The sequence below is a fragment of the Balaenoptera acutorostrata genome, chromosome 8 (genome assembly GCF_949987535.1).
Source record: "Balaenoptera acutorostrata chromosome 8, mBalAcu1.1, whole genome shotgun sequence".
Lineage (NCBI taxonomy): Eukaryota > Metazoa > Chordata > Mammalia > Artiodactyla > Balaenopteridae > Balaenoptera > Balaenoptera acutorostrata.
In genome coordinates this window covers 102,394,925-102,407,683 of record NC_080071.1, presented here as the reverse complement: position 1 = coordinate 102,407,683, position 12,759 = coordinate 102,394,925, and the positions used below count along the sequence as shown (strand labels likewise).

Here is a 12,759-nt window from a genome sequence, read left to right as displayed (position 1 = left end):
AAAACAATAATTTTTAATAAGAAGGGCTTGTGCTCCAGCCCCATCCAGTAATGCTGTTTTACAAGACTCAAGTTTAATACATTTTTATAAAACCAAGATGATGAGAGCTTTCAGAAAAGCTTTTCTGGTTAATTTAGCTTTCTGGTGAAGTGAGGCTTTGACAACATGACATCTTGGTTTTGAATTCTGCTTTTGCAAACAGTGCAGTGAGTCTCACGATGTTTCACAGATGATTAAAGGTTTTGCAGGGCCTCCTGTTCACTGCGCAGCGAGCTGCTGTCCAGGGCTAGACAGAACCCTGACCAGCAGAAGGCAGACCAGGCTTAGAGTCTGTAACATGGCATGAGGCTGCTTTTACGTGTGATCCCCCGGCGTGAGTTGTTTTAAACTGCTTCTAGTTGCCTTACTACCTGCCATTTATTAGTGCCTAACTATATGCCAGACACTTTACACAGTTTACTACTCCCAGGTGGCTCACAGGCGGGCACCCCGTGGAGATGGCAGCACCGCCCTGCTCCTGCCACCCAGCACACGTGCCTGGATTACAGCTCGGGTCTGCCGTCCAGGCCTGTTCTTTTTGTTCCATTAACTGGTGCCAACCATGGAACTGACTCTCTTAAAAGATAATTCTGCAGACTTTGAGTAGGCAGTTGGGTTTGTTTTCATAGTCTGATACCAGTAGCAGTGGGTATGCTACCAATTCCTTGCACTAATTTCATTTTTCTTTTCTTTTTTTTTTTTTTTTTTGGGGCTGTGCCACATGGCTTGTGGGATCTTAGTTCCTTGACCAGGAATCGAACTAGGGCCCTCGGCAGTGAAGGCGCAGAGTCCTAACTACTGGACCGCCAGGGAAGTCCCCCCTGCACTAATTTCTACAAAGCAAGCTGACTAATAACAGCTAACATTTACTGAGGTATAGTGTATGTCAGACACCAGTAGGCTCTTTTTAATAATTTTCTCATTCAATCTTCAACATCTGTGGAATAGAAACTATTATCTACATTTTACAATTGAGAACACTGAGTCTCAAAGAAGTAAAGTTGCCCAAGGATGAAAAGATTATTTCCTCAAATACTTCTTTAATTGAGGTATGAATGACATTTCCTTCAAATAATGATCAAGAATATTGGGGACTCAGAAACCATGTCATTTCAGAAACTGAAAGACTTTATTAAAGAAATTTTATTTTTGCCTTTGTCAGCAGCTGACATAAAACGACCTTGACTTTTAAAGCCAACTTTGTTCTTTCCCCAGCCTTTTCTCTGGACCATGAATTGACTTGGAGCCAACAAGTGCCTCAAAGAAAAATCCCCAAACTGTGAAGAAAACAGGCATATTTCCCTTCAGAAAATTCAGAGCCACAGTGTTTAGTAATTAAAGCGTTTTCTCCGCAACTAGCCTCAGATGGAGTGACGCCACTGTAGTGGCTCGGGAAGTGGCAGGCTCCCTCCTTCCACGTCTCCTCCATCGCAGAACACCTGCTGCTAAGCAGGAGGGCAGAGGTTTGGACCCGATGCCCCATATGAGGACACGGTGAAGTGCTCACTCCTTCACATGTGGCCCAGGAAGGAAAAATCTGAATTTGGGAGTGACAAAGTAAGTGCTTAAAGAGCACTTACTCCAAACCTATGCTGCGCAGCAATTCAGGAAGAAAGGCCCAGAACTTGTCCATCTCACGGCGGTGTGCCCCACAGCGCTCAGCAGTCACCCGCACGTGTAACTGCTCTCCGCGGCAGCCTCTTCCCTGTCTCCTGGGCTACGCACAATGACACCAAGGCGCTATCATCCTTTTTTTTTTTTTTTTTTAAATTTTTATTTATTTATGGCTGTGTTGGGTCTTCGGTTCATGCGAGGGCTTTCTCTAGTTGCGGCGAGCGGGGGCCACTCTTCATCGCGGTGCGCGGGCCTCTCACTATCGCGGCCTCTCTTGTTGCGGAGCACAGGCTCCAGACGCGCAGGCTCAGTAGTTGTGGCTCACGGGCCCAGTTGCTCCGCGGCATGTGGGATCCTCCCAGACCAGGGCTCGAACCTGTGTCCCCTGCATTGGCAGGCGGATTCCCAACCACTGCGCCACCAGGGAAGCCCCATCCTCTCTTTAAGAATCTCAAACAACGATACAGGTCTCGTTTAATTGCTCCTTTTGCATTTAGGTGAGACTGTTTCCCATACCAGTTTTACATGTTCTAGTATAGCTTCAAAAACAACGAACACACTGAAATTAAAACATGAAATATTAGGAATCAAAAATAACACCAGGGCCAAAGACCGTGACGTGAGGCGGCCAGCGGCGTGGCCGAGACGCACGTGGCCCCGCCTCACACTCCCCAGAGGCAAGCGCGGGCAGCCGCGGCTAGGCCTCGCCAAGGTTACGCGGGTCAGCGGCGTCCCACAGTCGAGCCGGAAACAGCAACCTAAACCAAGACCAAGCACTGGGTCGCTCTGTCCAAAGGGAGCCCAGGTGTCTCGTGCAACGGACTTTCCGTGCACGGCAGCCCTGGATGCTGGGCCAGCGGCGCCGCGCGGGTGTGTGGCGTGGCCCCCCCAGCAGCAGGGGCGCCTGGAGATCAGTACTGAAAGCTGCGCTTGGTCTGGATGTCATCGAGAATCTGCTGCAGCTCCTCGTCTTCAAACCGCCCCTCCAGGCTACAGGGAGGAAACCAAAAGCAGTGAGGCTGCAGCGCCTGAATGTCCCCCGCCCTCTTCTTTCGCGCCTGCTAATCTCGGAGCTCCACCGGCCCACCTCCCCGCTTACCCCTAAACGCCGACACCTGTACATTGCAACTCATTTCTTTCCTTTAAAAAACATTATGAAGTATTTCAAACATATAAAAGGTATAGAAAATAAGCTAATTTTAACAGTTATCCCCATTTGATTCCCTTTTTTTTTTCACCACACTGTGTGGCCTGCAAGATCTCAGTTCCCCGACCAGGGATTGAACCCGGGCCCCCTGCAGTGGAAGCTCAGAGTCCTAACCACTGGACCACCAGGGAAGTCCCTCCCTCCTGGATTCTTTAATAAATATGACAGACACAAATCAATGGCTCTGGGTGTGCTCCCCTATTCCAATTCCCTCTCTTCCTTCCCCAGAAGTAACCATTATCCTAAATTCGGTATTCATCATCCCTACATGCACTTTTATATGAATATTTACTATAGTACATGTAAATGTGTCGACAAGCAATGTGCAGTGCTGGTTTTAAACTGTAAGAAATGGCACTGTACTGTATGTATCCTGCAATTTTGTCACGCAAAGTTCAATGTGGCGCTTGTTGACATTACTCCACGTTGTCCTGGTTCACTAGTTTTTCACTGCTACATAATAAACACTGTATGCTCATACGATGATTTATTTCTCCAGTCTTCACTGTTGTCCAGTTTCTGCTGTCACTAACAATGCAGCAATAAACATGGGAATACATGTCTTCTTTTAAACTACGTATGCGTTGCTTTTAGGACACGTACCCAGGAATGAATTTTGGGGTCATGGGGTATATTCATCTTTAGCTTTACTGGATGTAGCCAAACTGCTCTCCAAAGTGACCGTACTAATTGGCACTCCTATCATCAGTGTACCAGAGTTTCAGCTGTTTCACATTTTTGCCAACAATCGGTGTGCTATAAAACCACCAATCTCATTACAAAGGCACTCATTCAACGTTGGTGATATCTATCTAGATTTTAAATGCACACAGCTTTTAGACACAGTAATTCTACTTGTAACAATTTATCCAATACACAGAGAGCTTTTCACGACCAGTCCTAACCTTGGGATCAGAGCCTTGGACTCCTCAGCAGTCTCTGGACAAAGGTTGGCTAAACAGGCCAACTCAAACTTATGAAGCTTCTTCTGGAGCAGCAAGCTGATCACAGGGAAGAAAATCAAGACAAACAAACAAAATCAAACAAGGATGAATAGGAAAAAGGGCATCAAACGTAGCTAGCAAGGAAGAGGAAAAATAAAGCACTTGCAATCTTCCCATTATGGTTAAGTTTGCTGCAAAATCCCACTTTCAAATCACTTCCTGTTCCTCTTGCTGGAGAACAGGAAGCTACAACGAAACCAGGCAGAGACAGTGAAAGCAAGGCGAGCACACCACTGCAGAGAATGCCTGCGATGGTAACTTCTGAGAAACTGCTATCCGCCTCGAGGACTACACGACCTTTCCCCCAAGAGTTTATTCTGTTGCTCTCTGCTCTTCCTACCACTGTTCTTTGCTTCCTTTGTTATTAATTTTATGTCAAACACATGATGTCAGATGTCCCCAATCTACCAGGCATTTTGACTTGAAGAAAATTCCCTTTTAAATGTATCTAAAAAATAAACAAATACAAGCATGTCTTACTTTGTACAAATCTATGTATAAACTGCATCTTACTTTAAATGTACTTCTAGTTCAAACTGTAAAAAAGAACATCAATACAAATCATATCCTGGGTTCTCACACATCGACTTTTTTTTTTTTTTTTTACATCGACTTCTTAAAACAGAGGTCGTCCATGGTAAATCCGGTTTCAGAGAGGACCTTAATTATCTGTTCAGAAACAAACATTTTCTGTCCTTACCACTCGATTACAAGCCTATTAGTTATTGTACAAAATTGAGAAAATAAAGACAGAAAAATGAAAGTCACTACCTAAACAAAATCAATGTTACCATCTTAGTATGCCATTCCAAACGGCTTTCTATGTTTTAGAATACAAACTCACTCATTCTGTTTTGTAACTTTTCGTCACCTAATAAAGCTATTTTCATTTTGTAAAGAAAATACTGTAAACTTAGTTACACAGGCAGAGGTTCATAATGTAGTGTATGTATTATACGGAGGGATTTGTTGTAAAATGAACACCTGCTCATTTATAAATACCAAAACCCCCCCCCCACAAAACCCCAACATGGGAAAATAACCTGAAATTCTACCCAGAAATAACCAGTGCTAACATTTTTGTGGAGAGTCCACCCCCCTTTACATAATTAAAAACAAATAAACAAACAAAACAAACCAAACCCCAAAAGGAATTATAACAAATGTTATTCTGTAGCTGGCCTGTTTTCACTCAACAATACAGAAGCTGTTTTCCATATTAGTACACACATAACTCTACCTTGAACATGGCGCTGCACTGAAAGGTTGTACCATAAATTTATACATCAGATTTCCTGCTGTTGAACATTTCTGTTGTTTCCAATTATTCATCATTTAAAATGATGCATTCTAAACATCACTGTAAATGTATGCTTCTTTGTGCACTTGATTGATTACTGGGTGCTTTAAAGATAAATTCCTGGAAGCAGAATTATTCAGTCAAAGGATATGATACAACTGGATGGCTTCTTTCTGAGAGACAGTGCCCTAAAAGGGCTTTACCAATATACACTACACTTCCACCAGCAATAAAAGATGGTGCCTGTTTCCCCTACTTCTTACACTAGGTTTCCCATTCTTTATTTTTTTTTGGCCGCGTCAGGTCTTCGTTGCAGCACGCAGGATCTTCGTGGCAGCGTCTTTCGTTGTGGCACGTGGGCTCTCGTTGCAGCACGTGGGCTTCTCTCTAGCTGTGGCATGCTGGTTTTTCTCTCTCTAGCTGTGGCGCGCAGGCTCCAGGGCACATGGGCTCTGTAGTTTGCAACACGCGGGCTTCTCTCTAGTTGAGGCACATGGGCTCAGTAGTTGCGGCGTGCAGGCTCAGTAGTTGTGCCGCACGGGCTTAGCTGCCCCGTGGCATGTGGGATCTTAGTTCCCTGACCAGGGGTCGAACCCGCGTCCCCTGCATTGGAAGGCGGATTCTTTAACACTGGACCACCAGGGAAGTCCCAGGTTTCCCATTCTTTTTAAACCTACTTAGCTATTTTAGCATTTCTTTGATTTCCTTGAAGATGAACATTATTTCATTTGAATTAGATAGTCATTTCAAGTTCTGATATAAATCAAGCCATTAGAGACTAATAAATCCATTTTTATAAACTGGGTGTCATCTCTTAATTACTTGTTAGAGCTCTTAACATTAAGGATATCAATCCTTTTCCCAGTTTATTCATACTTAGATTTTACTTATGGCACTTTATTTAAAGACATTTACGTACATTCATTTACTTACTCAACTAAACATTATTTAGTGCCCACAATGATGAATATGCTCAAGTCCTCGCCTTGCAAAGCTTACAGTCAGCTACAGTCCATCAAGCTTCCCCTCATTTAAAGTCCTGCTAACCACCCAAACCTGTATATTCACCCAAGTTATCACAGAGCACTTCTATGCAGCATAGTTTATATTTAAATCCTTAATTCCTTCAGAAATTATTTTGGTATAAGGTATACAGAGTTACAACTTCATTTAAAAGTATCTTCCCAGTAACTTACAGCGCCATCTTTCCCATATACTGGACTCATATAAAACATAATAGATTTGGATTTGTATCTGTTCCTGAATTTTCTATTCTGCTCCAATCATCTATCTATTCTCATGCCAAAGTATCACTATTTTCATTACTGTCGCTTTTTAATGTACTTTAACAGCTTGTAGGGCAAACTCCCCTTCCTTTTTCTTTTTAGAAGTTTTTCTGGGGCTTCCCTGGTGGCGCAGTGGTTAAGAATCCGCCTGCCGATGCAGGGGACACGGGTTTGAGCCCTGGTCCGGGAGGATCCCACATGCCACGGAGCAACTACGCCCGTGAGCCATAACTACTGAGCCCGTGCGCCACAACTACTGAGCCCGCGTGCCTAGAGCCCAAGAGCCACAACTACTGAGCTCACGCGCCTAGAGCCCACACGCGGCAACAAGAGAAGCCACCGCAATGAGAAGCCCGCGCACCGCAACAAAGAGTAGCCCTCGCTTGCCACGACTAGAGAAAGCCCGCGCACGGCAACAAAGACCCAACACAGTCGAAAATAAATAAATATATTTATTAAAAAAAAAAAAGTTTTTCTGACCATTCTTACAAATTTAAGATCTTGGGGGGGGCATTCGTTAATTAACTTATTATTATTTATTTTTCACAGCAGAGGATATATTTTCTTGGCGCCACTTAGGTAGCCTGTGCTGCTCACCGGCAGGATTCAGGTGACCGGTGGCTTGCCTCAGCCACTGTATGTTTATTTATGATGACCTATTACCACCTCATCTTAACTGAAGTATATGGCAAATTATGCTTTATCAGTGGGATGACAGTAACAGCCACAAAACAAATTACAGATGTTCAAGGTGGTATAACAATGAATGCACTGTCATCCAAAATCCTACTTACAAAGTTCCGAGCATATTTGAGAATGTATATCAATTACCTTGAGGATTTAGGATGGCACTAAATGTATACATTAATTTGAGGAGAAATGACATTTTTACAGTATTAATACCTCTTATTCGTGAATGTTTAAGTCCACCTTCATTTGTTCAAGTCATCTTTTTGGTTCAACACTTTGCAGTTTTGTATGTAATCTTTTCCCCATGCATACACCCACACTTTTCAGAACAGGCTATACTTCATACACAGCTTTATCACTTCATTTTCTGCACACCTAAATTATGTGAACATCCTTCAATTTCATTTTCTATCATAATTTTCAGTGACAATATAGTAGTCCATCAAATGGATTTAGCACAATTTATTTAATTACTGTTGAATATTTAGTTTTTTTTAAACTGTGACTATTATTAACAGCTCTCTGAAGAATATGTGCACATATGCATCTTTTTGTCCACTTGCTTTTCCTTAGGACAGTACTTCTCAAATATTTCACCAGAGTAGAGCAAACAAGTACCCACAACCAACTCAGGGGCAGAGGCACAAATGACTTTCTGCAACTGCAAGGATTTGAGTCTCATGATTTATTTCAAGAATTCAGGGACTTCCCTGGTGGTCCAATGGTTAAGACTCCGAGCTCCCAATGCAGAGGGCACGGGTTCGATTGATCCCTGGTCAGGAAACTAATATCTCGCATGCCGCGTGGTGCAGCCAAAATAAATAATAATAAAAATAAATAAATACAACTAAAGTATTAGAAAAAAGAGTTCATATATATTATTTGTTTTACTTCACAATATACTGGTATCTGTTTGCTTTAACGCAGAAATGTTTTAAACCATACCACCAAGTAACACTGATGACACCCAGTTTATAAAAATGGACTTCTCTAGTGGCTCAAATTATATCAGAACTTCAAATCATTATCTAATTCACATGAGATAATGTTCATCTTCGAAGAAATCAAAGAAATGCGAAAACAGCTCTTGTTTTCCCTGGGGCCTCCTATGTACCACAGCACCTCACTGTTTCCCAGAGCACATCCAACCAATTTGAGAAGCAATGCCTTAGGAAAAAATGCTAAAAGCCGGTCACCTTTTGAATGGTAAAGCAAAGATCCAGAAAGAATGCTCCTGATTTATATTTATTAACATAGCAAGATCTCTAGGACATAGCAGGGAAATAATAAATAAATAAGCCCACTTTATTAAAAAAAAGAAAAAAAGCAAAATAAAACAATGCTGTGTGTTTATGGTGTGTATGCCAATGTATGGAACAAGCTCTGGAGGGCTAACAACAAACTTCTGACAGTAGTCACTTTGCAGGGAGGTAACTTGGATTTGGGGTACAGCAAAAGGTGGCCAAGGAAGATTTTGACCATATAAGCTATTTCAAAATTTTGACAAAGACATTATTTTACTTACATTAATCGTACAGATGATGCCCACGGGGTGGTGGGGAGGAGCAGGGAGGTGGCGACAGCATTCTACATGCAGATGTCTAACAGTTTGGATTAATAAAACTTTCTTTCAGCACTCACCTACGTACACTGGCAATGGTCTCTCTGTTTTTGAAACGACTGAAACGGGCTGTGTAGTTTAAAGTTTTCATGAAGACCTCAGAAAGTTCCTGTTCATCCTCTGCACTCTCATTTTGTTGCTTTCGATGCTCCAGAAGCATATGAACTTCTGAATTTAGAAGTGTCTCAGCTGTTTCAAACTCTATTTGTGAGAAGCATAAATGTCAGCTGAAAATATTCCTCCAAAAGTCAGTCTAAACGCTCCTTTTGCCTTTGAGACTATCAGCAAGTCTCTGTCCCTGCAGAAATCCAGAGGCTTCATATCCCACAACTGTACAGTACTTTTCAGGTTTTTTGTTTTGTTTTGTTTTATTTTGCCATGCTGCATGGCTTGCGGGCTCTTAGTTCCCCAACCAGGGATTGAACTCGGGGCCCCCGGCAGTGAGAGTGCGGAGTCCTAACCACTGGACTGCCAGGGAATTTCTAACTGTACAGTATTTAAAAAACAAACAAAAACCTGAATAAAAAGTACCTAGACAAAATCTAAATATGAAAAACTGGTTTAATTTATCATGAAATTAAGAAAACCATCTTCCTCTTAGTTATTACACCACAAAAAAGAAAACAAACATATATTTCCATTATGCCCAAAACTTCCATGAAGCTATCCTATGGAAGGAAGTATTTCACCTTGAGTCTATAAAATACAATACTAGAAGCAACCTATATGTCTATCAACAGATAAATAGTATTATGGTACAACCATTAAGTACTACCTAGCCCTTTGAAAGAATAGAACAGTTCTACACAATGTATCATCAAATTTTTAAAAAGCTGTATGACTTCTATAGCATAATTCTATTTTTGCAAAGAATAAAGTGTATAAGTATATATTTATAAAGGAGCACAGTGTGGAAGCATAAGCACTAAACTATTTACAGTCGTTTCCTCTGGGTGAAAAGGTGTGGAATTTCACGTTTTACTGTGGATATAGTCATTTTTTTTAAAAAGGATGGTACTGTTAAGGTTTCCCCCACTTACTTTGTGTTTTCCAGTACCTATAAGATATGATACTTTAAAATCCTAAGCTTTCTACTTATTTGGGGGTTTTAAATTACAAATTAAGCACATCACACTGCAAAGAGGAAGTTCTCTGATAGCAAAATGTGCTTCACTCCCAGCCATCTGACAAAGATTCTCTCCCTGACCAAATTCCTGTGCGCCCTCTTCTCGCCAAGGACTCAACTCTGGTCCACAGAAACTTGACGAGGGCTTCCCTGGTGGCGCAGTGGTTAAGAATCCGCCTGCCAATGCAGGGGACAAGGGTTCGATCCCTGGTCTGGGAAGATCCCACATGCCGCGGAGTAACTAAGCCCGTGTGCTACAGCTCTTGAGCCCACGTGCCACAACTACTGGAGCCCGCGCGCCTAGAGCCCGTGCTCCGCAACAAGAGAAGCCACCGCAATGAGAAGCCCGCGCACCGCAACGAAGAGCAGCCCCCGCTCGTCACAGCTAGAGAAAGCCCACATGCAGCAACGAAGACCCAACGCAGCCAAAAATAAATAAAAATAAAATAAATGCATTAAAAACACTAAAACACTAACAAGATTTCTAATAGCTCCAGGCCGCATCCCTGGGATGACTCTAGCTCTTTACAGCGGCTGTTTATGAAAACTGAAGGCTGCCAAAATAACTTACTGTTTGTTCCAGCCAACACCTGAAGACAGGGCCCCTGTCTCCCAGCCCAGAGCGAGGGGTGTGGGAGGGTAGGAGTTAACGGCCAGTTAACAAATCCAAAGGGGTTTCAAATGGACCAACCCCCCGCTTCCCGCTTTTCGTAACTTTTCACTTCCCCGACCCTACTGAGGCCCCGCTCACTCCCCTCCTTATTCCTTCATTCTCCCTTTAAAATGCCCAGTCACCTCTACAGATCGAAGTTTAGATGAGTCCACGCTTGACTCTCTTTCTTACTGCAATAGTATATTACTGAATAAAATCTGTCCTTTCCCCTTTAGTGCCGGCTTTGTCTTTGACACATCCCTCCAGCACTTCGCAGCTTATCGGATAAAACAAACTACTTAAACAGAAGCAAGAGGCCGCCCAGGGGCGGTGTGGAGTTGGGCGCCGACGGCTCCGGGGCTGCAGCCGTGGACTCCGGCTGGCCCGCTCCCGCGGTACCTTGCCCTGCCGGCCCGCATCCCCCTCCTCCCTGCCCTTCGCCGCGCCTGCCCAGGCCTGCGGCGACCACGCAGGACCACGGGGGCAGTCCGGCAGCCCGAGGCCGCACCTTTGGGAAAGATGAGCTGTGAGGCGTCCTCCTCTACGTCGCCAGCCCGCGGATCACTGCCAGCAGCCGCCATCGTCTTACCGCGCACCGCAGCCCACGCCGCCGGAAGCGGAAGCGCCGAGCCGCGGCCACGGAAGGGGCGTGGTCTTGGCGACGGGGCGGGGCTCCATTGGGGATGGGCGGGCCACGGTGGGTGGGCGGGGCCTCTGTGGGTGGGCGGGACCCCGACGGGGCGGGTGGGGCCGAGGGACTTGCAGCAGCCTTGAGCTTCCCTTAAGGAAGCAGCGACGGGCCAGAACCGCGGGGTCGCGGGGGTTCCCGGAGGGCCGAGGAGCGTCTTGCGCTGGCCGCTTCCGGAGAAACCGTCCTTCTCTTCTCCAGTACGCCCCTCGCCGCGCGTCGTAGGGACTGGTCACTTGGCCTTTCTGAGCCTCAGCTAACTCACCGGTGAAGTGTGGATGAGGATACCAGCTTCCCAGGGCGTAGGGAAGGATTAGATGAGATGCAGGAACGCGCTGACCGACCCAAGGAACTGTCGTTGATGGGAAGCTGGGTAGGTGACTCCGAAAACATACAATGTAATTTCTTACAATGCCTTAAGCATTTAAAATGTTTGATTTGTAGTGGATTTTTTCCAATACTTCTCAACATGTGGTTAGTGATATTGAGAGGCCTGTTGGAACATTTGGATGATACTTAGAAAAGTAAGCAGGGGCTTTCCTGGTGGCGCAGTGGTTAAGAATCCGCCTGACAATGCAGGGCACACGGGTTCAATCCCTGGGATCCCTGGTCCGGGAACATCCCACATGCCGCGGAGCAACTAAGCCCGTGCGCCACAACTACTGAGCCTGCGCTCTAGAGGCCATGAGCCACAACTACTGAGCCTGCGTGCCACAACTACTGAAGCCCGCATGCCTCAACTACTGAAGCCCACGTGCCTAGAGCCCATGATCCGCAAGAAGAGAAGCCACCGCAGCGAGAAGCCTGCACACCCGCAACGAAGAGTAGCCCCCGCTCGCTGCAACTAGAGAAAGCCCGCCGGCAGCAACGAAGACCCAATGCAGCCAAAAATAAATAAATAAATTTAAAAAAAGATAAGTAAGCAAATGAAAAAGTTTCCAGCTTGAGAGAAAACAAATGGCTGTACAATGAAGGAAATAATCACAGTACACTGCTTGGCTCAGGAGTGAGCCACGTTTAGGTATCATGTGAGCTCTGTTAACAGAAAATGAATGAGGATATTACCAGACGAGAATATGTACCCGTATTCCTTTGATTTACAGATATAATTTTCACAAAGTTAATTTGCCTTGTATCTGTATTTCCAGAAGAAATGTATCCGGTGAATTAATGGCAGGTTATATAGTATCGTTAGAGCTTACTACCGCCTTGAAGGGCTTTCCTACACAGTTCATTACAGCTGTGGACTGATGTCCCGAGGAGTCTGGGGACATGCAGCAGCTGGGTGTGGGAAATGGTCCTGAACTCAGCGTAGGCCTCTTTCTCTCATCTGTCCATCCAACAGGGCTTTACAGAGCAACTACTACTTACTGGACTTACATGGGCTGCCCCCAGGGCTAGCCGGATACCCAACACACACAGCAGGAGAGAAGTCAACAGGTGAAGAGAGAAGAAAGGAGAATAACAAATAATACATAGTGATGTTTCATAGGTTGGTTTGTCCACATTTTCGTTCAGGAAAACCATCATAA

The 12,759-nt window shown here is 44.6% G+C and overlaps 1 protein-coding gene across 2 annotated transcripts; it reads right to left on the bottom strand.

Annotated features, from left to right (window-relative positions):
* Positions 1-1,146: 1,146 nt before the first annotated feature.
* POLR2D (RNA polymerase II subunit D) lies at positions 1,147-11,168 on the bottom strand. Of its 2 annotated transcripts, XM_057551802.1 has the most exons (4): positions 11,048-11,168; positions 8,782-8,962; positions 3,766-3,861; positions 1,147-2,643 (listed from the first exon to the last, which is right to left on the bottom strand). In XM_057551802.1, the coding sequence occupies exons 1-4, from the start codon at positions 11,118-11,120 to the stop codon at positions 2,565-2,567; spliced, it is 429 nt and encodes a 142-aa protein (XP_057407785.1). In that variant the 5' UTR covers positions 11,121-11,168; the 3' UTR covers positions 1,147-2,564. The 2 variants fall into 2 exon arrangements, with proteins under 2 accessions (XP_057407785.1, XP_057407786.1); XM_057551803.1 differs by lacking the exons at positions 3,766-3,861; positions 8,782-8,962 and having other exon boundaries at positions 11,048-11,167.
* Between the last annotated feature and the right edge of the window lie 1,591 nt (positions 11,169-12,759).